This window comes from Glycine max, chromosome 7 (genome assembly GCF_000004515.6).
Source record: "Glycine max cultivar Williams 82 chromosome 7, Glycine_max_v4.0, whole genome shotgun sequence".
Lineage (NCBI taxonomy): Eukaryota > Viridiplantae > Streptophyta > Magnoliopsida > Fabales > Fabaceae > Glycine > Glycine max.
The window spans coordinates 35517124-35543143 of NC_038243.2; the positions used below are offsets into that span (position 1 = coordinate 35517124).

The window sequence follows — 26020 nt, forward strand, 5'->3', positions numbered from 1 at the left end:
AGAAATATCAAAGGGAATAAAGAGGCATCAGATTACTTATCTCAATTTAGTTTTTCAAAATTTTTCTATTCTCTCAATTAGTTCCCTGCCCAGTTGCGTATCAACTGGTCCGACCTGCCATTTTTCCCGATGCCGGAGCACCACACACGACAGGTAACCACAGATCGCCTAGAGGAGGCCGTTCATCGCCTTAAACAAGGCCACACTTCCTTGACCGACAGCCACCAAAACCTTAACACAAAAATTGACTCTGTCCATGCTTCCCTTACATCCCAGATCGAGTCCCTTTTCGATCGATTGGCCACCATTACAGCTTCCTCGGCCTCCACCATCTCTCCAGGCCAACCACCGCCATCACCGGCCTCTTGCCATCATCATATGAAATTGGATGTACCTAGATTTGAAGGTCATGATGCATTGGGTTGGATATTCAAAATTTCATAATATTTTGAGTATCAGGGCATACCTGAGCAAGAACGTGTCACGGTGGCCTCATTCTATATGGAAGGCGCTGCACTGTCCTGGTACCAGTGGATGTACCGCAATGGATTCTTCCCCTCGTGGACCGCGATGCTGCAAGCCCTTGAATCGCGTTTTGCGCCTTCATTTTATGATGATCCTCAAGGTGCATTATTCAAGCTGCAGCAGACTAGCACTGTCAGCGCGTACCTCACCGACTTCGAGCGGCTTGCCAATCGTACCATGGGTATAGCTCCTTCAAGCTTGTTGAGTTGCTTCATTTCTGGTCTGATTCCAGAGCTTCGCAGAGAGGTTCAGGCCCTGCGGCCCGTTTCGCTTCCCCAGGCGGTGGAGCTTGCCCGCCTTCAGGAGGATAAATTGCTAGACCGTCGCCGCGGTTTCCGCCCCACACTAGTTCCACAGACCACCCCTTACCCCAAACCGGCATCAACCCCTTTGTCCCTCCCACCTTCCAAAATTCCCATCAAGCGCCTGACACCCGAGGAACTTGCCCTCTGCCGTGACCAAGGGTTATGTTACCACTGTGAGGACAAGTGGTCCCCTGGTCACAGATGCAAACCCCGACTACATTTGTTCATCGCAGACAACGAGCCCGATGACCTTGAACCTCCTGTTTCTCCACCTCCGGCGCCTTCTGTTATCTCCCAAATCAGCCTTAATGCCATGGAAGGCACTTTCGCCCCTCATACCTTTCGATTGCTTGGCTCGATTCACCATCAGCAGCTCGTCATCCTCGTGGATGGTGGCACTACGCATAATTTCATCCAAACGAGGATGGCCCGATTCCTTGCCCTTCCGTCTTCCCCTACCGCCTCTCTCCGCGTGATGGTTGGGAACGACAACACCCTGGAGTGCGACACTGTTTCGCATCAGGTTCCACTGCATATTCAGGGTAATTCCTTTACCCTACATTTACTTCATCTCCCCCTTTGCGGAGCAGACATCGTGCTGAGCGTTCAATGGTTAAAGCTCCTGGGCCCAATTACCACTGATTATGTTGCGTTGACCATGACTTTTCAGTACATGGGCCACCCAGTCACTCTTCATGCTGATGCACCCCTCCACCCCGCTTCCATTACGGCCCATCAATTAAAACGTGTTGCCCAGACCCACAACATATCAGCCTTGTTCCACATTACTCCCGTCATAGCCCAACCAGAGTCACCATCTCCTTCTACACCACCCCCTCCACCCTTACCACCTCAAATCACCACCGTACTGGCCCGTTACCCCGAAATCTTCTCTAAACCTACCCACCTCCCTCCCCACCGTACCATCCAACACCATATCCACCTTCTCCCTAACACCGAACCCGTAAATGTTAAACCATATAGGTATCCACACTTCCAAAAAACAAAAATAGAAAAACAAATCACCTCCATGCTCGACTCTGGTCTAATCCAACCCAGCCATAGCCCGTTTTCGTCCCCAATCCTTTTAGTTAAAAAGAAAGATGGTACATGGCGCTGTTGCGTGGATTATAGAGCTTTGAACGCTCTCACGGTTAAAGACCGTTTTCCGATGCCCACTATAGATGAATTGCTCGATGATTTGGGTCATGCTTCGTGTTTTTCAAAACTCGATTTGAGGAAAGGATTTAATCAAATTAGAATGGCTGAATCAGACGTCCACAAGACTGCTTTCCGTACACACCAGGGCCATTATGAATTTCGGGTCATGCCCTTCGGCCTTTGTAATGCACCATCTACGTTTCAAGCGGCCATGAATGACACTCTCTGACTATTCTTGCGCAAGTTCGTCGCAGTGTTCTTTGATGATATCCTGGTATTCAGCTCTGACTTGGCCACTCATGTTACCCATTTGGACACTGTTTTGGCAACCCTATCAGCTCACAACTTCCTTCTCCGACACTCCAAATGTGAATTCGCCAGGTCTCGGCTCAATTATTTGGGCCATGTTATCTCTGCCCACGGGGTAGCCCCAGACCCAGAGAAAATCCAGGCCATGTTAGCTTGGCCAGTTCCCACTTCCCCAACTGCTCTTCGAGGCTTCCTGGGTTTGACCGGATTTTATAGGAAGTTTATCAGGGGTTATGCTACTGTAGCTTCTCCACTCACAACCCTTCTGCGCAAAGACAACTTCAAGTGGTCCCCCACAGCTGACCTTGCTTTCCAAACACTGAAGACCATGATGACACATGCCCCTGTTTTATCAACCCCGGATTTCTCCATTCCTTTTACCCTTGAAACAGATGCATTAGCATCGGCCATTGGAGCAGTGCTCTTACAACAGGGCCACCCCATAGCGTATTACAGCAAGACACTCTGTCCTCAACTGCAATACTCATCAACATATGTTCGCGAGCTTTATGCAATCACATCGGTCGTGCGCAAGTGGCGTCATTATCTGCTAGGCAGCTCCTTCATTATACTTATAGACCATAAGAGTCTCAAAGACCTTATGTCCCAAGTCATTCAGACTCCAGAGCAACAGAATTACCTGGTCAAACTTCTCGGGTATGACTATGAAATCAAATACAAGCCAGGGTCTACCAACATTGTTGCTGATGCATTATCACGACTTCCTGATGGTGTTTGCTTGTCTTTCTCGATTCCTCATTTTGATTTCCTTGACAAGCTCCGTCATACCCTTACCCAGGACCCCCAATATGTCGAATTACTTCAGGTGATTCATTCCCGGTCAGCAGAGCACCCTTCGTTCTCAGTTCATAAGGAGTTAATTTTCCGTCAAGACCGCATTTGGATACCTTTTCCAACTCCATTTACATCCATCCTCTTGGACGAATTTCATTCATCCCCCCTCGGAGGGCATGCCGGCGTTGCAAAAACTCTTCATCGCATACGTCAGAACTTTGACTGGCCAACCTTGCGTGCGGATGTTCGTCAATTCGTCTCTCAGTGTCCCATATGTCAGCAAACGAAGTATGCAACTAAGAAGCCTAGTGGGTTGCTACAACCACTTCCTCCTCCGGCAGCGGTTTGGGAAGATTTATCCCTTGATTTTATCACCGGTTTACCCTCTTCCCAAGGCTTCACCGTCATCTTGGTGGTAGTTGACAAGTTCTCGAAGGGAGCTCATTTCGGCGCTCTTCCAACTCACTACTCTGCCTTTAAGGTTGCTTCTCTTTTTCTGGACATGGTCTACAAACACCATGGATTTCCCCGGAGTTTGGTCTCCGATAGGAACTCCATTTTTCTTAGCACTTTTTGGCGAGAGCTTTTTCGATTAAGCGGGACGAAGCTGCATATGAGCACAGCATACCATCCCCAATCCGATGGTCAAACGGAGGTCCTTAACAGGACTTTGGAGCAATACCTCCGTTCATTCGTTCACCACAAACCCTCACTTTGGTTTCGCTTCCTCCCTCTTGCGGAATGGTCATATAATACCACAATCCATTCAAGCACGGGATTTTCCCCTTTCGAGGTGATTTACGATCGTCCGCCGCCGTCTATATCCCGCTACATTCAGGGGACGTCTTCCATTGATGCTGTCGATACTTTGCTCGTTGATCGCACAGAGCTTCACGCTGCCTTGCTTCGTCGCCTCGGTAAAGCACAGGAGGCCATGAAAGCCAGCGCCGACACCCACCGCCGCGACGTTCAGTTCTCCGTCGGTGACTAGGTTTACGTTCGCCTCCGTCCATATCGTCAAAAGTCGGTTGCCACAACTTTTCACAAGCTTTCCAAACGCTTCTATGGACCATTTCAGGTGATTCAGAGTATCGGTGCAATTGCTTACAAACTCCAGCTACCTGCATATTCCCGGATTCACCCGGTTTTTCATGCTTCACTACTAAAGCCTCACCACGGTCCTTTACCGACTGAATACACTCATCTTCCGACCGATGCAATTGATAACAGCCCAGTAATTTCCCCTCTGTCCATCGTGGATTGGAAATGGGATGAGTCTGTTACCCCAACTATCAAAAAGGTGCTCGTTCAATGGGATGGTTTAGCCCCAGAGGACACTTCTTGGGAGTCCTGGGAAGACTTGCGCACCTCTTACAACCTTGAGGACAAGGTTGTTTTCGGGGTAGAGGGTGTTGATAGCAATACCTAGAACAACACCAATCAAAGGGGAAACATAGCAGCAAATAGTAATGTTCATAACAGGCCTACAAGGATCATACGAAAGCCCAAACACTTACAAGACTTCGTATAGAATAGTCTGACAACAGCTTCACGATATAGGCAACCTCTATGTGTTCGCACGATACTCCTTTCCATTAGCTTAATCTGTTAGAAGCATATATATTTCAAAAGTTTGTTATAACTAATTCCAGCTCAGCATGTATACACACCTATATAAGAAATATCAAAGGGAATAAAGAGGCATCAGATTACTTATCTCAATTTAGTTTTTCGAAATTTTTCTATTCTCTCAATTAGTTCCCTGCCCAGTTGCGTATCACATTAATTGTCGGGTAAGAAACACCACAAAATATTTTTTTTTTCATTTTATACACATCTATAGGGCCAATATTGAAGCACCTTGATTAGTTAAACTTTTCTTTAAAAACTAAACATGACTTTCAAAAGGTCTATGAACTAAAATCTTAGTTAACCTTTTTTCATGCGTCAGAATACAAAAACAAAGAACCAACAAAGAACTCAACTCACTTGAGAGATTCTTTTGGGTAATTTTGTAAGGCTGGCAGCTGTAGAGATCTGCAAATATAAGTGCAGATCACTCAAAACACTGGTATTGGGTTCAGATGGTTCCCTATATGTTAGGCTAGCATTGGGAACTATTTATGCACCTAATCTCAATATGTAATTTGGTACCTCTGGTACTTTTATTTATATATACAATCTTATTTTTGCTGAGAAAAAAAGCATTAGCTATGCTTATTAAAACATACTCTTATGGCATCGACAATCAACTTGGTTTGGAGACTAAATGAGAAATTATCTGATATGAAAAGATGTTGATGTTGCATAGCTTCTGATTTAGCTTGCCAATTGGCACAACTATTTTCTTCTCTAAGGGAATGATGAAACAAAAATGTTATACTCTCTCTTTACACACTCTAAGGGAATGATGAAACAGAAATGTTATACTCTTGCCAATTACTCCTTGTTTAGTCATGCTGCTTGAGGAGGGGGGAAATAGTGATGTTGACCAGCCACTGTTTCTGGAATTGTTTATTGTAATGCAATTTTCCTTGCAAAAGTTGCAAGATCCAGAATTTGTGTTTAAGTTGGAATCAAGAGAAGATACCGCAGTCATTCAGGTATAAATCCGCATCAGATGCATGCTAGATACGTGTATTCCTTTTAATGCCTTTATTCAGTTCCTTTTAATACCTATGTGTCCAATTTTCCTTTAATGTATTTATTTTTTCTCTTTGTATGTTGAAAGCAACCTCCCAAAATTAGTATTTTTTTGTTTGGGCTTATTGGTATTTGTTTGGGTGCGCTAGAGCCCACGAGACCAAAACATAGAGGCCAGTCATAGCAAGTACAAAACTTAGATTAAAATAAACAGCATCATCAATTCAGCATCAAGTATCATCTTCCTTCTTCTGCATCAACTCATCTTATTAGAGGTGAATTTGTAGCAACTTGAAGTTATTACTCATTTTTTGGTTGGTATTTAAAGTTAGTCGTATGAAATTATTTTCCAATACTTTAATTCATGATCTAATTACTCTCCATTGCTTGTCAATTATTGTGCAGTTTTTTACTAATCAATTATGGCCTATGAGATAACTGAGATAAAGAGTAAATAAGAAGCATAGCAATGCCACTGCGTTCTCTTTTTTTTTATTATTCTAATTTAAGTGTTTGACACTGCATTCTCTTTTTTTTTTTTTTTTAACGTAGGATTAACAAAAAAATTAAATTACTTTTGTTATTAGACGTTTAATTACTTCTACAAATAGCATAATATATGACACAAAATTAATGATGGCAGATTTTATTATTTTTCTTACGCTAATCATATATAATAAAAAGTTTAAATGATGTTTAGAGTAATTTGATAGTTTTGAAATGCAATCCATCCCTGTAAGACTGTAAGTGTAACCTGTAATCCAAGATGAATTTTATGAAAAAGTAATCCAAGCTGAATTTTATGCAAATCCTTCCAGCAGTATAGTCAGACATTTCAAACCCATGCATGTAGGCTATTCATATTGCTCTTTGCTGCATAGAATCGCTTGAATCATTTGAACGTAATTTACATTTGCAGCTCTTATAGGTAATGGACATACTGAAAATAGAATGAGTTAATTTCATTGCTTGACCATTATCATTTTTCCTGTAAAAAAAACAATGTCTAAATGATTAAGCTGATGTGATGTTATATTGTTCTTTCTTTGTCCATGTGTATGAGAATGTTATATTTTCTGTATATATGGGTCCATTTGATTCTTCTTCTTTTTTTTCTGAATATATGAGTGCATTTCTTGGTCCTGAATGTTTTTGTTTTTGAATTATTTTATAATTTTAAACTATAGGTTTCAAGCCAACAAAACATATGGTGTTCTCTGGTCTTTATCCAGCCGATGGATTTGATTTTGATGTTTAGAGTAATTTTATTATTTTTTTCTCCACATCCTTTCCTCTTATCCAATCAAAAGCGTCAACGTTAACAAATAACAGATAGAATATGGCAGGGAGATGCGTAATGCGAGCACACAGCGTGTAGCCCCTTTTTGTTTATATATATATATAAGGTGAGATGAGAGAGAAAGCAAATAAAAGAAAGACAATACAGCACAGCAAGCGTGAACCCAAAACTAATTCAAAAACTAATTATTGTTAAGACCCCCCCGCAAGCTGGGAATAGAGATTTAACATTCCCAGCTTGGCACAGAGAGTGGAAAACAGAGAAGGAGATAAGGATTTGGTGAAGATATCTGCAAGCTGCTTAGAAGAAGACACAGGAAGTAACTTCACCAATCCAGAGCAAACTTTCTCACGAACTAAATGGCAGTCAATATCTATATGTTTGGTGCGCTCATGGAACACTTGATTTGCTGCAATCTGGAGCGCAGATTGATTATCACAGTAGAGAAGAGCAGACTGCTTGAAGGGAATGCGCAAGTCAGTAAGTAGATAAGTCAGCCATTGAAGCTCACAAGTGGTGGTTGCAAGGGCACGATATTCAGCTTCTGAGGAACTGCGAGAAACTGTAGGTTGCTTTTTAGAGCGCCATGAAACGAGTGAATTTCCAAGGTATACTGAAAAACCTGTAATGGAGCGACGAGTGTCGAGACGACCCGCCCAGTCAGAGTCACTAAATGCCTTCAGCTAGAGAGAACTATTAGCTGCAAAAAATAGGCCTAAACCAGGGGCCTGCTTCAGATATCGCAAAATGCGAAAGGTTGCCTGCGAATGTGTAGATGTAGGAGCTGACATGAATTGGCTGAGATGATGCACTGCATAGGAGATGTCAGGGCGAGTGGTAGTGAGATAGATTAAGCATCCAAGAAACCGACGATAGGAGGAAGAATCAGGAAGTGGTGTGCTAGATGAGGTGGAAAGTCGAGCAGTGTAATCCATTTGTGTGGCAACAGGGCGTGATGCTAACATACCATAGTCTGTCAATATGTCAAGAGTGTACTTGCATTGAGAGAGATGAATTCCAGAGCTATTTCGGGCAACTTCAAGGCCCAAAAAATATTTGAGATTGCCAAGATTCTTTATTTTAAAGGCATGATCAAGGAGGCCTGTAATAATTTCAATTTCTTCAATATTGTTACCTGCAAGAACAATATCGTCTACATACACAAGAAGGGTTGTAGTAGATGATTCAGAAATCTTTAAAAACAGAGAATGGTCAGATGCTGATTGTTGATATCCATGTTGAATGAGAAAGGAAGAGAGTTTCGCAAACCACTGTCGGCTGGCTTGTTTCAATCCATAGATTGATCTTTGAAGCTTGCACACTTGCCCGGGAAAAGCAGGAGTAATGCCCGGAGGTAGAGTCATGTAAACCTCTTCATTCAGTTCACCATGAAGAAAGGCGTTATTCACGTCCAGTTGTTTGAGGTGCCAATTGAAAATTACAGCTAAAGCCAAAAGTAATCGAACTGTAGTGAGTTTTGCAACAGGGGAGAAAGTTGCAATATAATCCAGGCCTTCCATTTGAGTGTATCCCTTAGCTACAAGACGAGCGCGTGGGTCTAATTTCTTACGATGTGCATTAATTGTAGAAATATAACACAAACACCCAAACACTTTCAGTGTAGAGATATCACATATATGACCATAAAGTTTCTGAAAAGGAGTGTCATTATTTAGAAATGGTGTTGGAATAATATTTATCAAATAAGTGGCATGCAAAAGTGCATAACTCCAGAAACATGAAGGTAAGCTCGAATGAAATAGTAGAGCACGAGTAACATTAAGTAAATGTTGATGTTTGCGCTCTATAATTCCATTTTGCTGTGGAGTTTCAATGCATGATGTTTGATGTATTATACCTTTAGAATTGAAGAAATCATGCATAGAGAACTCAACACCATTATCCGTGCGAATGATTTGAACATGAGAATTAAACTGATTTTCAGTAAAAGTAATGAAATTAACAACAAGTTTTCGAGTTTATGCTTTATTGTTCATTAGAAAAACCCATGTGAAACGTGTATTATCATCTACAATTGTTAGAAAAAATCTGTGACCATGCATTGATGGGGTGCAGTATGGTCCCCATATATCCATATGCAAAAGAGAAAAAGGTCGTGGATCATGTGAGTGACTTAGTGGAAAGGGAGGCTTTCGTTGCTTTGCATAATGACAAGAATTACAAATGAACTTTTCATCTATGGTCAAACATGGATATATCTTCTGCATAGTGTGTAAACGAGCATTCGATAAATGGCCAAGGCGAAAATGCCAAAGGTCAATAGGTAAAACATTACAATTAGGATGTGTTACAGAAGAATGTATGTAATGAGAATTAAAATTCTGAGGAACTAGTTGGTATAGACCACTCTTCACATCAACTGAACCAATCTTCATCTTGGTTTTGGTATCCTGTATAAGGCAGGAGTCAGCTGTGAATATAATTTGATAGGGAGCATTCGAGACTAATTTAGACAGAGAAATAAGATTGAATGTGAATGAGAGAACATATAGAACATCAATCAGATAAAAGGTGGAAGTGAAGTGAACTGTGCCTGCATGAGTGGCTGTAACTTGATGTCCATTAGGAAGGTTAACAGTAATAGGAGCAATTGCATGATATGAAGTAAAAAATTGCACTGAATAGGAAACATGGTCTGTGGCTCCTGAATCAAGGATCCATGGAGCTGTGTTGAATGTGTGTATAGTGCAGGTTATGGATCAAATGCTACCTGAAAAGTGTGATGTGGGTGCAGAAGAGGAAATCGAACCGATTTGATTAATGTGTGCTGAATTTGATGCTGAGGCAGCATTAGATGGTTGCTGAATCAAGGCCAATAAAGCTTGGTATTGTTGAGGAGTAAACCGAATTTCTAAACTCTCAGAACTGGTATATGTTTCCTTTTCAACAGCTTTTCCTTCAGTGATTGATACACTGTTAGCAGAGGAGGATTTGGCATTAAAGAAGCGATGACCAGGAGGATAGCCATGCTTCCTATAGCAAACTTCAATTGTATGACCTGTCTTCCCACAATGTGAACACATTTTACCACGAGTTGAGGCACCTTTGTTGTTCTTAGTGTCAGAATTGTTGGCAAATCCGTGTTTGCGATAACAATTACTCTCAATGGGACCAGTGCGACCACAAAAATTACAAACAGAAGCAGTGTTAGCAGTGGCATTAACAACATTTATAGAAGCCTGTTTTGTCTCTGCATGAAAAATGTCAGGAATAGAATATTGTCGTTCCTGTTGTGCTACATATGAAAAGATTTTGTTAATTGAAGGTAACGGATCCATCAATAAGACATGAGATCGAACATTAGCATACTGATCGTTTAATCCACGAAGAAACTGCATAGCTTGATCTTCCAATTTTCTTTGAGCAAGAATTGAAGACACTTTGCAAGTACATTTCACAGCACACACACAAACAGGATCTGGCCTAAAGTTTTCTAGTTCATCCCAAATAACACGAAGTTGAGTAAAATAGTCGGTGACTGATAGATCACCTTGTTTTATTGAAGAGGCTTCAAGCTGTAGAGCAGAAATTCGAAGAAGATCACCCTGCGAATACCGGGACTTGAGATCTCGCCAAATCTCCTCTGCACAATCCATCCAAAGAATGCTCTACCTGATTGACGAAGAAACAGAATGCACGAGCCAGGAGACTACCATGTTATTACAGCGCTTCCAAGCTCCGTAAAGACGATCAGATGCTAATGGCTGTGGGGCACTTCCATCAATGAACTCTACTTTATTCTTGGCGCTGAGAGCAGTGATCATAGATCTGCTCCAGGAATGGTAATTTGTTGAATCAAGTGAAGGGGATACCAATGACATTGCAGGATTTTCATTGGGATGAAGATATAGAAAACTGTGGACATTAAGAGAAGGATCGGTTTCATTACTCATGGCAGCAGAAGTAGGTAAGAGTGATGGGGAAGAAGAAGATCGTTAGGCTATGATACCATAACAAATAACAGATAGAATATGGCAGGGTGATGCGTAATGCGAGCACACATCGTGTAGCCCCTTTTTGTTTATATATATATATATATATATATATATATATATATATATATATATATATATATATATATATATATATATACACACACAAGGTGAGATGAGAGAGAAAGCAAATAACAGAAAGGCAATACAACACAGCAAGCGTGAACCCAAAACTAATTCAAAAACTAATTATTGTTAAGAAACGTCGTGAGATTATTTTTAACCTGAACGGATATAATTCCAATTAAATAATACAGGAAAAAATTATAATGAGAATAAGGCAACTCTTTCTTCAATTCTACCAACAAAAAAATGATATTGTACAAAGATAGTAGTACCTTGGATACGTACTTGTGCTGTAAAAGTTTACTGATAAATTAACATTTGCATCCACTCTTTCTTCAACTCTTTCTGCATTAGTGTCTTTTGAGTGATTATTTCAATAATGGGTGGTACTGTTATCCCTGTTGAAACTTTGACTTCAGTGCTTGACTAATTCTATTGGTGGTACTCTTATCCTTGTTTTACACTTTTTATAAGTATTTTGTTTTTATTTTCTTTATCTATTTTTCCATGTAATAAACTCTTTGTTTCCTCTTCATATAACCAACATTGTAGAAGCTGAATTGATTGATCAAACAACTGCAGAAGCGGAACAAACTAAAAAGTCTGTAGATTGTTGTTGTAACATGTATGCACGATTGTTGTTGTTGTAACATGTATGCACTTATTCCTGATTTTTGTTGTCCTCTTTCTCTGTAGTTGATTGGCATCAGGGCAAAAGCATATGAACGAGCTTTCATCAAGAACTGCATTAAAGAAGATCCTACTGTTTGTGCAAACATAGCTCTTCCTCTTCCAAATGTAAGAATAAACTTGATGTTCCAAATGTATGATAAGTTTTTTGACTTTGATAATAACTAATAGTGTAGGAAAACCCATTGATTTATATAGAAAAAAAATAAAATAAAATTTAAGGGATCATTTGAATTTTGAGGACAAAAGCTTGCATGGTGTGCTAGGCAAAAGATTTAAGTTGGAGCAGCTTGTGGCTTGAGATACCTTCATTCTCAGGTTGGAAAATGAATGCACATGCATTTCGTGTAACTAATTAAAATTTACCTTCATTTATTAAAATTTATTTTAAAATTCAATTTTCTTAATTTGTTGTAATTATCCCTAAATAGTATTTTCTTAATATGTTGTATTTAATATTAAAATTTAATAATTAATATTTAAATGATAGATTAAATATAAATAATACATAAACCTCTTATTTTTATTTAATCTATCATTTAAATATTTATTTATTAAATAAAATTTCGCATTAATATTAATTACAATCATGCTAATATATGTTATTTTTAATTATTTATTTTTTTCTGATGGGATATGAACCAAAAAAAATATCAATAATTAAAAATAATATTGAATTTAAGGATGGTGTTTACATCAACAATGTCTTTGAAAGTGGACATTCAAAGACGGTACTTACGTCAGCACCGTCTTTGAATGTCAGCTTACTAAGACGGTGCTTACGTTAGCAACGTCTTAGAATGCCTACATTCAAAGACGATGCTGAGGTAAGCATCGTCTTTGAAAGTTGTTCACTTTTTAAGACGGTGCTTTCAGACACGTCCTTATAATTTGTAACTTCCGACGACGTCACATTCTAAGACGGACGAAAAACATTGTTGTATCTCACTTTGGACCATCGTTGAAGCCCTTTTTTATAATAGTGACTACTTCCTTTTCATATATCTTTTTATGTTTTAACTTTTAATTTTTTTTCTCAAAACATTTGATATTTTAGAATTTTAAAGCCTAATTAATACATTTTTTTCAAATGTATTTTTATTTAATACCCATTATTAGTACTAGTGCAAGTATTAAATAAGAATATTTTAATTCAAATATAATAATTTTAAGTTTTATTAAATGTTTCTTAATGTAATATATGTATATTTAAACATCAAAACATATGAAAAGGAGGTAGTAACTATTAGCAATAAACAAATTTAAGATGAGGGAGGATTTCATACTTTCTTTTCAGCAAATGCAGGCAACTGATTGGTGACGAACTTTCTGGTTTGGGTATTAATCAGCTAAAGCATCTGGAAAATCGACTGCAAATGAGTTTGAATAACGTTCGCATAAAAAAGGTACCATGATTCAAAGTCAAAGCAAATCAAAGCTCCTCCTTAAAGCACATGTTTGGTTTCCATTAATTATTTTTAGTAAAAAAAAAAAACGACCTTTCAATAAAATTTAGATTAGAAGTTGTTTTGAATACAAAGGCAAATTCAAATATATAATACATGCGCCATCGTTTATTTCATGCACGACTCTTACACAATCATTTATTTCATCTGCAGGATCTCATTTTCAGTGATGAGATCAAGGAATTACAACAAAAGGTTCCAGCTGCATCAGATTTTGTTTCTTTAATACTCCACAAATTTGAAATTTTGGACCGATCTTCATTAACAGCATTATTATTTGCAGGGAAGCTTCGTTCATCGACAAAATGAAGAACTTCAATTCATAAGAAGATAGACCTTATCCATAAAGAAAATGCAGAACTACAGAAGGTAAATCATCAAGAAATTAAAACATACTCTATAATTGAAGTATATGCATTCATACTCAGTTTGATAATGGAAAATGTTGATAGGTACGGTACGAATGAAACCTAATTTTGTAAAGGACACAGTGTGAAAAATAATTAAAAAAAACTCAAAGTAATAATCTTTTTCTCTCTATAACTACAAGCATTTTTCTCTCCATCTCCTCATTGTTATAAAGTCGTTCTTTACACCTTTAACCAAAAATCATTCATGCATAATGTAATGAAATACCTAAACACACAAATCCTAGGCCTATAGACGCAAAGGGCTTCAAGTTAAGTATCCAATAGATTTTCCTCATATATTTAGAGTATGTTTGGATACAAAAGCTAGAAGAGTATTTTTCTCTACTATTTTCTGTAGCAAAACTCTTTAAAAGTTTTTCTAACTTTGTGTCCAAACAGACTTTGGACCGTACGTGCTATTTAATTATCTAGAAGCTGGAAGCTTCAATTTTATTTTAGCTAAACCTAAGTTAATGATTTGGATCCTAGGTTATTGAAGCAAGGCATAAAGAAGAAGAAAGGGCAACACTCAATCCTCCACATGCTATCAGAAATGGATATGATATACTGAACCCTAACAGTCCGCAACAAAGCCAGCCTCAGCCTCAACACATGCAGTGAAACACCAGCAGAAGCGATGATTCTGGGATACTCCCTCAAATTGAAGATGCAAAAAATTTAACATGCATGTGATGTAATTTATTTTAGAGAAGTATTCGCTTGTTTTTTTATCAAAAAAAAAGTAGAAATCTTTTAAAAATAAAAGCGATTATTCTCTAAATTTAAACTGTACTAAACATGCTGTAAGTCTATAAATTTTTATCCTTTGCTTTCGTTATAAAGTAACAAGCCAAGTGTTCATTGCACTTGATTACAGCTGCATTGGTGAAAACCTGTTAGAAATCGATCGGACCCATATATGAAGATGAATATGTTTGGTTGATATGATTTCTAAATCTGTACTACTGTAAATCATGAATCACGAAACGAATAATAAATCTTAATGTACATCTATATCTATATATTGAACACTAAAGATATATTGTGCCTGGGTTTTATGATTTCTTAATTTATACTGTTTATCATGTATCATGAAACGGAATCCAAACACAACTCCCAGTACCTAGGCCCCATATCTTTTAAGTTTTACACATCAGATTGCATCCAGAAATCTCAGCCCACACCTCCTTTAATTTTATCACAGTAAGATTAATTCTGAACGAAGATTTTGAATTCCAAATTAACTCATCGGAAATTTACAAGGAGCCTCCTTTCATTACGGAAAGGTTAATCGAGAACGAAAGTTTTACATTCCAGATTACCTAATTCAGAATGTACCTTTGAGATTATTAGGGTGCAGGAAGAAGAGGCCCAGAAAGAAAACCATGCAATTTAACAACCAATTCAGAGTACACAATTACTTAATGTACCCATTTTTTGCATGGTGTACCCCCAAAATTCTTAATATTCCATCTTTACCCTTCCTCTCCCAAGCAAACCTTGCTACCTCTCCCCCAAACCTTCATGACCGCTCCACCCCACCTCCACCTAACCACCCAACACCAACACCGCACTCAAACATCACCACCCAATGCAATCTTTACAATGCACCAAATTGATGGCCACTCCGCCGCCACCTAATTATCCACCATACCACACGTATCACAATTATCCTTGAACAACCACACCTCACCGAACCATCATTCCTCTGCACAAATTTTATATAACTACCGATTACTCAATCTATAATGCATTTGATTTCTATTTTAGAATGAATTTGTGATGGAAGAAAAAATAGAGAGATAAAATATAGATGTAATAAGTATAGTTAATATGATAAAAAAATAAAATGGAAAATAAAATAAATATGTTTTGATAAGAATATATAATAAATATATTGATAGTGTAAAAAAAATTATATTTCTACTTAGCTTACATATTAAGCTTTTTACAAAAAAGAGCATTTTTAATAAAACAAATGAATTTTTATTTTTTTATATGTTTGTCTAAAATATTTTTATTTAATATAAACAGTTTTTTTAAAAAAAAATACTTTATTTAAAAGAAAGAGAAAAAATAAAAGAAAATTTAAAAAAATATATTTAAATTAAAATAGAAAAAAAAATGTTTTAACTAATGTAAATTTTGAAAAATGCTCTTCCTTTCTATTAAGCTGCGAAATGGATCATTCACCCAAGTCCAACTCAACGATTCAAACGAGAAAAACAAACGAATCATTCAAATGAAATGGGGGCAGGACGAGCCTCCCTTTCTCTCTGTGTGTAAGGGTTGGGAGAGGGAGCAGAAGCCTGCGTTCAGATGCGGCATTGGAAGCCATAGCCAAAGCTTCAGAAGACAGAGTTTCCAACATCATTCTCTACAACTACCCTTCCTTTTCTGGAGCATTCTCCGCTCTCTTTGCTCACCTCTTCCACACTCGCCACAATCTCCCTTCCCTTATATTGCCCTTCTCTGCAGTTCCCTTTCTCGCTCTCAGGTTCATTTATTATCCCCCTTATGCTTCTATTCAATAAATTTTCTTATCTTTTTGTAATGGGGTTTTGTGTTTCTTGTTGTTGAGCATTTGAAGTTCCAATTTATGTGCTTTACTTGACTTTAAGTTTGAAAACTTGAGATGGGGTCAAATGGGGTGCTCGAAAGTTGTGGTTTTTTTTTATTGATCCCTTCATGAAGTTACATATTTGTGACCACAGGGTTGAAGATTTGTGCTTTGAAGGCCTTGAGACGTGTTACCTACTTGACTTTATTCCTCCAAAGGAATTCCTTTCCGACCTTTCTCGTAAATCAAAATGCAAGTAGGATAATATTCATGTCCTGTTATTGTATAATTTCTCACGTGGTTTGGTTTTGTTTGCATATTAATTTGATTGCTTTTATCTATTAGGATTATTGGGTTTGATCATCGGAAATTGGTACTTAGACATATTCCCCCTGCCAATGATTGCCCCGATAATATTATGATTAATGTAAACCTTGAGAAGAGCAGCTCCAGTGCTGTTTATGAGTACTTTGCCAGCAAATGTGAGGATGTTAATAATTCTTATGTGAGTAAAAATATAATTTTTTTATGTGCTTTATTTCTCCAGTATCTCATACAACAATGACTGAAATTGAAAGATGCCTGAATTTCATTAAGGGTGCAGCTCCATGTTTGGTGGAATCAAAATACAAAGGCCAGGTGCAGCTGATGCTTAAGTATATTGAGAATGGAGATCTTCGCCGATGGAGCTTGCCTGGCATTAGGGTCTTTAATATTGGACTGAGTGAATGGCGGTCAAGGTTTAACTGCATTTCTAATTCATGCATGTACAAGCAGGCATGAGTGATCAATCATCTTTTAAGATTGTTTGTGTTAATGTGTTCTCTTATTGTTGTTGTTGAGCAAAAATTTAGAGTTTTACTTTAATTCGTATAAAAAAAATGGATTAAGAAACAAATTTATGAACCCATAGCATTTTCTTATTTCTAAGAAGTATATAGTTTACTTAGGTCATGTCAAATAGCTCGGCCAGGCTAACTGAAGAAACTCCTCAGTTTAATTAAAATGAATGTGTTTCAATAACAATAGAACTGTTATTCTGTAAGATAGAGATTGTAGACAAGCCTTACCATTTTTTTCCTGTCAGTTTTGTCAATTATTTATTTCCTGCTTGGGAAGGGAAAAATACATTTCAATAAGTTAATTGGTTGTTTGAAGTGAGCATGACTAGTATAAAGTCATATTTTTCTTTTCTATTTACACTGCCATAGTGTCGGATACTAATATTACAAGTCTTCATGCCATAGCAACATCTACTGTGTTGCTTCCTTGCTTTTATATGCCTTGCTGTAGAATATTCCAATTCTTGGTGCAAGTTATTGTCAATTTCTCTATAGTTATCATGTCTTTGCTGAATTTGCTCTGTTCTTTGAAAAATCTTCATGGCAGTTGCTGGAATTAAGTGCTGAAGGTTTGATTGCTAAAGGAAATTCATGTGTTTCAGCTCGCCAGAATGCTGCAAACAAATTGCTGGAAAAGGTTTTCAGGGTTCGACTAGGTAGAGGATTTTATGGAGAGTGCCTGGTAATATTACAAAATTACAATCATCTTACTTCTATTGTTATTGTTATGCCTTAATTTTTTTTTTTTAATTTTGGTTGTTTTTAAACTAATCAATTATGAATGAAATTCAAATTTGTGCCATGAACTTTATCCCCTGCTTTTTTTTAATGTTCAATGTATAACTAATTCTTGTCAGTTTTATCGATATTATGGCATCATGCAATGTGGTGCCCCCACCCACAATTTTGTGATTGAGATTTATAATCAAGTTTTGTTGCCATGATTGCTGTGTAGGGAGTTCGGGCAGATGGGAACTCCAACTTAAGTGATGAAATTGGCAAGCTTCTTAGTGTAAAAAGTGCTGCTACTGGTCTTAGGTGAGGTAATTTATTGAAAAGAAAGGTTTATCAAATTTATGTTTAATTTGATGATATATATATATATATATATATATATATATATATATATATATATATATATATATATACATTCATACAAGATTTTATTATCTTGAAGATAAATCCAATGAGATACTATGTTGGTTTCAAATATATGTTGATTCTTTGTCTGATTGTAGCTATCAGAGAATCCATAATTATGTCTCGAGTATCCTTGTTTGATTAACGTTTCGTAGGGATTAGGTGAAGAATCTAAAAAATGTACTTTTAACAGATTATTTTATAACCATGATATCTTGCCACTACCTTTTGTGGGATTTTTTATTCTATCAAAGAATTATTGAATTATATAATCTGATCAATTAGATGTATTCATCAGTGACAGGCCCATAGGTGCTGTGATATTCATGCAACGGAATAATCTCAAAATGTGCTTGCGTAGCACTGATAGTTCCACTGATACCTCTGAAGTTGCAAAGGTATGCCTTGCTTGTTTCACACATGGATACATCTTTGTCTTACCTTTTGATTGTTTAACACTTAATACTGCTCTTGAAACCTGAAGGGATATGGCGGAGGTGGTTCCCCAAGTTCAAGCTCCTTCATAATAAGGATGGATGAATATAACCAATGGATTTCAGGGAACTCATCATGATGATTTCTGGGTTTGAGTATCTAATTTTGGCTTTTACTTTTTAACATTGGTGGCAATGTAAACAAGATTTCTAATCCCGAAATTACTTGCAAAGCTGGTCATTTGATTAAAAGGATCTATTCAGGAAGAGACAGATGAGGTAAAGACACTTGCATTGATCTATCCAAGGTGATGGCAGTGTTATCATAAGAGATCCATAAACAGTCCTGATATTGATACAGCACATGATGAGACTAGGATAAATAAGGTGGAGCCTGACCCTGAGCAAGATGGAAGCATTGATCTTGGGGTAAACACGCCACTGTTGGGGTCGACTTCAAGGACATAAGTTGAAGATGATATTCAAGTTAGCCAAGAAAAAATCCTGACAATTGATTTCTGATGAGTTTCTGGCAATGTTTTTTCAACCATCAGTTGCCAACTTTACAGCTTTTAGTTGCTGTTTCTGATTACTGTTGCAATTTTTATCTTTTTCAGCCCAAATCTTGATTACAAATATTTATGGAGTATTAAATAATAAACAAGTTTAGTGACTTTTGCTTTCTTCTCTTCTTTAACTTGCATCCGCCACACATAATTTTGCTTGCAAAGCGTGGGTTTTTACCATCTCCACAGGGAAAAGAGAGTGAAATTGAAATTTTACCCCCATTTGTTTGGTCAATAAATTTTACCCCTGGATAGGTACATGGTTGTTGTGGCTTATACAATTTCACTTTGCCAGATTAATGAGTCCTTTTATGTGGTCATAGTCCATCGTATCAAATAACTGATATATGTGGTAAACTAGCATGATCAATTTTAGCAATTTTTATCACTTGCTGTGGTGATATAAAAATTCTCTTTGGTTGTGTTTATCATGCAAGTAAAGTAGATTGAAATAAAATTATAGAAAGGTGTAGGATATTAACATTGTATTTGGTAACTACATAACTAATGATTGTGTTCCATTTTGCATTTTTTTTATTGTTTAGTTCACCATGACATTGGTGTGGAACACCTCCTATTCTTCCTCTGTATTGTCTAGATATTTGCAATGATATTAAAGCAACCAGGTAAACACTGGCAATAAATTGTGAAAGAATAAACCTAATTGAAAAATATAACACTGTTTTCCTGGGGAAAAAATTTTATACACATTCTTCATTTTCAGTACTAGTTCATGAGTGTTGCAACTGTAATGATAGAACAAAAACAAAACCATTAAAAGAAGCTTTCATCAATATACAGGGCAACCATCAACCACAATGCCCTTAGCCGTTGGGCAAGTTGCAAGAGGGCAATGCTCCCCAGCAGTTCCCCACCAATTAAGACTGGTGTTTTCCAGGCCAAGTGTGAAGTAGAGCAGAACAGCCATAAAAGCAACCCCTGCATCAAGTGCTGCTGATAGAACATAGTTGTATCTCTGCCACCACTTCTTCCTGTAGCGAAAGATAAAGAAGTTGAAAATCGTTCCAACTATAATCCAGGCATTGTAGTTCAGTGGTGTTGCTGGTGGCATCATTCCAGTTGCCCCCAGAAGGACTGGAAGATTGATCAAGGGAATCCATGACTGCTTGGGGAATGACTTGTGCAATATCCAAACTAGTATTGGCCCTATTGCACCTCCAAAGAAAAACCAATTCAATGCTTGGTAGTCTCCATGAGAACCAAAGATCCTCAAAGGTCCTACCAGACCCCAGATGACTGACGCATCGAAGAAAACACGGTCACTTGGACATGTCCAGGGACTGCCTTCAGGAAGGAGATCTTTATGACAAATGTTGTTGATAGAGTTCAGCAACCACCATGCTACACAAATGTTGATGGTTCCAGCAAGCATTGTACCAATGAACTATACAAACACATGGAGTGAATTAGATACTACAGAAGAAATGTAATATCAGTATAGTGCAAGCTATTTGTGTGTGACACAAAGGTTAGGCATAGAAGGGGATGAGGTGAGTGGAAGTAAATATGATGAATATACCTGAACTAAAAACATTGATCTTGGAGGGATCTTCATGTAGTGACCAAGCTTGAAATCACCAAGGAAGGAGACAGCCTGAGCCATGCTTATGTAACCATAGGTTTTGAAGCATACATTTGCTATTGGTCTTCCGGGGTAAATTATACCAAAGAGATACTCAGTAATAATATTTAGTCCTGGTGTCTGTAGGCAAAGCATAAGATTAAACAGGTTATAACTTCAAAATTTGTGGTCCTGCCCCTATGAAGGGAGCACTTTGTTACTTAAAACCACAAGTTGACTGTACAGCTAAAAATGTTACCATACAAAATACAAACTTCATGGTTTAAGCTTAAACTATCCTTAAATTCACAATTAATCATCGAGAAATCATTTTAAGCTATGCATTCATATGCTATGATCTACATTTAGTTTGACAGAAGAAGCATGGAAAGTGAATCGAATTGTCTGTGCCATGTCACAAGAAGGAGACGACAAATTTTTTTTGAACACAAATTTGGAACAATTAGTTCTCTTTGATTTTTGCTGTATTTTTTAGATGTGTGCATACAAAAAAAAAAAGTGTCAATTTTAGGGAACTGAAAGGAGATTATTGCATTTTACATGTACTGGACATTTTAGGGGAGCAAAAGTTGCAAGATATTAACCTGGTTTGTGGTGGCAGTTATGATGCTAATTGGGAGAGTAAATATAAAGGCCAAGGCTGAAGCAAAGATAAGTCCCCACCACGGCATCTGAACCTGGTTATTTAGAAAGATGCATAGCACGAGAGAAACCACAAGCGTCACGCCCATCATCACATAAAACCACCAAGTAGGTATGTCTTTGTATTTTTTCATCAGTTTTGTGTGGATATCTTCTTTGCCCTTTGCCGAAGCACGATACCGCTCCATAACCTCCCTGCATGTTAAGTCCATATTACCACATCAAAATATAACAATTTTGTTGTTCCTTTTTCACGTGCATATTCAGCCGCGTTAAGGCATACACATCTTAAGATTTAACATTAACTTTTAATACTAACTAATAAGAAAATTGTTGAAAAAACGTCACATGTTCAATATGATCTCTCTTTTTAACACAAACTTGAATCACATGTCATGAATTTTCTTTGAATTCTATTGGCATTCAATGCATTGGATGTCAGGTAATCATTTTGTACATTATGCAACTGCAGGGTATTTCTAAATCCAACAAAAAAAAGTAGAACTCATAAAATTATAAGACTATTGCACCATCTATTTGTTCCAACTTAATACTATCACATCCCTGACAAGAGAAGATAATAATATCCTTTGTGCTTGCCTATTATTAAAAAGTATAATAAACATAACCAACTGAACAACATTGCTAAATAATTTGAGTATTGATTCATAAGGAGAGCATTAATTACCTTCCATAAAAGCATACAACATGTGTAAGGGTGGATGCTACGGTGGCAAATCCAAATCCGTAAGTCAAAGAGAAAAACACACTCAGATGAATTCGACCTTGTTGATGATACTTGGCGATATCTAGCTCAAACTTTTCATTGACAATAGCAGATATGTTGTACTCTTGGCCTTGGGAAGTGAACAAGTTTGATGAGAAAATGGGAAACATATGTGCACTGTACACATTGAGGCCCCAATATGCAATAGGAATCACAACATACACTACCAGTGTGTACCCCACAAAGATATTGACAATGGCAAAGAAGGGTGAGATAAGAGGGCTGAACAGGAATGATGCTACAGCAGTCCAGTCAAGTGTGAGTGCACCAAATCCTAAGCCGTTCATGCCTGAGCCTAGTTGCTGAGCAGTGACTGACTTGGAGAATATCCAGCACACCCATGATATGTTTGTGAGTGTTGAGAAGAAGTATCCGGGGATCACATACCATGAAAAACTGCAGACTAGTGCGATAAAGAAGAACTTTGCCCGCGAAAATCGACGCTCATCTTTCTCATGCAAAGCTCTGCACATCAACAAGGTTAATTTGTATGTAAGTAAATATATATAAACTGCTTGAGAAGGTCACAACAACATTATTTTCTTTTTGGCTCCATCTGGCATGAGAAGCATTTAAATGACTGTGATAAGGAAATAAAAACATTGTTGTTATCAGAGAGTTTTGAGAGGTGATATGTGACACCAACTTGGTGTGGCCATAGGAAATCATGGTATTAGATTGACATTGACTGAATTAGATGATATGAATATAGAAATACAGTATTTTTAGGAGATGAGTATTTTTTTTGTCTTAATCCTCCAGTTCATCCATCAGGGAAAGGAAATATTGACTAATCCAATGTTCGGCCAGGAAGTAAGTAAAGCATGACAAAAAAATATTTTCGCCAAGGATCAAACTTAGATAACATCCCACGAATAAACTGAAGCTGATTGCTTAGCCAGCCTTACCATTTTGCTTATTTTGTTACAAAGATATACATGACTCCTGCTGAAAATTCTAACTGTTTCTCACGGGCTACTGTGCATTTTCTATCCTCTGTGAAACCAGAAATCATGTGAAATGAGACAGCAAAGAGATAATCCTATAGATTGCCACGATCATATTTTGAGAAAAGGTGATGCGAAGCAATCATGATTCATATCACATTTCTCCTTTGTATATATGGATTATTTCCAAACCCTCTTATTAAAATTGAAAACGATAATTAACAAGAAATTGTTGTCTGTTACAACCTAATAAAGTTGTCTTAATTCTAAGCTGAAGCACTTTGTTTCAATAAAATTCCTCTTTTAATATTATATTATTTATTTTTAATTTTTAATAAAAAAATTTATCTTTTAAAAATTATATCAATTTAAAACTAACTACAAAAGTTTTAATTATTATTAATTAAAAGTATTTTTTCTAGAAATTAAAAAATGTATAAAAATCATATAAACATTTTTTTCTACGTCATTTTATTATTAACTAATTAATTTAATGTACACCAAAAAAAAAACTAATTGATTCAATAACTAATTTTTATGAAGCACTTCCAATTCAATAAATTTAGTTTAGTACTATCTTTTAAATTTTTATTTAAAAATTATTTTTTTCTTAACCTTAAGATTTATCAAGCATAACCTTATTGGGTTTAAACAAACTATAAATAAGCTTTAATGCTTTAACAGTAATCAGTGATAAGCAGATCATAACTTTAATTTATAAGCAGAAAACAGCTTATAAAGGAAAATAACAACAAAGCCCGTCTGGTGTGAGAAAGAAATTAATGCATACATTTTAAGAATTTCACGGTGATGTACTGAAAAATATAAATTAGATATACACTAGTGTTATCTAATCATAAATATTTATTAATATATTTTTTAAGATAATATTTTAAAAAAATAATTTCTAATAGAATAATAATAATATAAAATCATTTCAGTATTTGTCGTGCTGGCATGAATGGAAAGTATAGAGCAGAAGAGCCAACATCATCACTAAAGCACATGCAAAAAGGAAAATTATTATGAAAAATGAAGTAAAACGCTTTACCGGAAAAGAGAGACCTGGACGAGGGTACTGGGCCACCACATATGAGCAGGCTCCACCACGTACTTCCTCAGCAACCCCGCCCACCCGTATCCTAACACCTGCACTCACAAACATGCACCCAACCCATTATCTTTCACAAATTAAATCTCAACAAATAATAATAAATAAATACATTCAAGTGCCAAAATAAGTTTTATGTTCCCTGTATCTTGTACTATTGTTTATTAACTATTTTTAAAAGGAAAGATCTTTAGGGAGAAAAAAAAAAAGTAACACCGTGTAATGGCAAAAGCAAACAACAAAAATTTACTTTAATTTGATATTGAAGAGAAAAAACAAAACAATGTAACCATGAGGACTGACCATGAAAATGACTCATTGCTATTTTGTTTTATAGTTTGTGAATTGTAGAGGTAACTCATCATTTCAATCATCATAATTTTCTTTTTTACTACAGTATCCTTTTTCGAAAGGAATTATGTTTGAAGCCATGATAGACATTAAATATATTATGACCTTCAAACCTTAATTCAGCATGTTACAAAAGAATAGTCTTTTTCAGTAGCTCTAATTCATTCCTGTTTATATTTCAATCATTATTTCTAAAACATTTTACTCCCCTCAGTAATTTTATATTATTTAATTTCATTTTCATTTGTAAATTTTGAAGACAAACAAAAGGTTGAAAGTCAAGACTGAACATAATCAACAATAAAATTTTTCGAGTCTCACAGGTAAAAAAATAAAAAATAAAAAAAGTTAAAAATTGGAGAATAGGATATAAAATAAGAGTAGAGAGTTGAGGCCTGAGTGGTGATGACGAGAAGCCATGAAGAAATGAAGGATATCTTCCTTCTATACAAGGCCTTGACAATGTTAACAATCCCCAGAGCGTAGGGCGAGCCAGACCCGAAGGCGCTACCAGCATTGGCGAATATAGTAATAAGGACGTGTTCCTTCATGTTGAAGGGACCCGGGTTGAAGGAGAACCGCTTGGTCCCGAACCCGGGGATCCTGAACATGGCGGTGGGGAGGACCACCGCCATGAGATGGCCGAGGGGGAGGGTGGCCACCTGCACGGTGATCTGCGTGATGACGAGAGGCTCCGTCCGGTAGGAGAAGAACTGGTTGAGGAAGGAGAGGAGGGAGCACGAGAGGAGCCCCAGGAACCACATCCGGAAGGTCCATACCGGCTGGGTCGGGTCATCGGTGTTCTTCACTGTTAGCCTCACTTCCTCTATTGGAGACTCTTCTTCTTCTTCTTCTTCTTCTTCTTCTTCTTCTTTCACATTTGTATTTGCCTTTTCTGGCTCTTCACTCTTCACTTCCGCCATTTCTCTAGCTACGTAGTTAACCTTGTTGAGTTTGTTGTGTTGTCTGTTTCTTTCTTAAAGGGAAGAGAAGTAGTAAAATAAGAGTGCAAAGTAACAGCTAAATGTTATATACTAGTATCTATTTTGTCGATGGTTGAAGCTGTTATGATTAACATTAACCGAAAATGTTGGGGTTGGATTATCCTAGTAACTTCCGAAACATGCACATGCACTAACAGATTGGTTGATATTTAGGAGCTAGCTTAGCTATTTTAGTAACATGTTTAAATGAAATTGTTACTTTTTATTATTATTATTATTAGTAAATGAAGATGGTTATTGACAAGTAACAACCTCGCTTATAGCTAGGATATATTGCCAAGATTTGGCGGCAGAACCATCTAAAGAGGCGAGTTGAACTGGTGTAGATTAGTGTGTTTGAATAAAATATA

The 26020-nt window shown here is 37.0% G+C and overlaps 2 protein-coding genes across 2 annotated transcripts; one reads left to right on the top strand and one right to left on the bottom strand.

Annotated features, from left to right (window-relative positions):
- Positions 1 to 15929: 15929 nt before the first annotated feature.
- LOC100819357 (uncharacterized) lies at positions 15930 to 19332 on the top strand (the record flags this gene model as incomplete). The annotated part of the gene is made up of 8 exons (XM_006584329.4): positions 15930 to 16180; positions 16398 to 16499; positions 16589 to 16748; positions 16841 to 17020; positions 17633 to 17767; positions 18041 to 18123; positions 18524 to 18623; positions 18710 to 19332. Coding segments are annotated over 8 exons (1101 nt in total), but the record flags the coding sequence as incomplete, so codon positions are not given.
- Positions 19333 to 20015: 683 nt separating this feature from the next.
- Positions 20016 to 25589, bottom strand: LOC100819886 (oligopeptide transporter 4). The gene is made up of 6 exons (XM_003528355.5): positions 25062 to 25589; positions 24256 to 24353; positions 22159 to 22722; positions 21413 to 21665; positions 20766 to 20948; positions 20016 to 20630 (listed from the first exon to the last, which is right to left on the bottom strand). The coding sequence occupies exons 1-6, from the start codon at positions 25587 to 25589 to the stop codon at positions 20016 to 20018; spliced, it is 2241 nt and encodes a 746-aa protein (XP_003528403.1).
- Between the last annotated feature and the right edge of the window lie 431 nt (positions 25590 to 26020).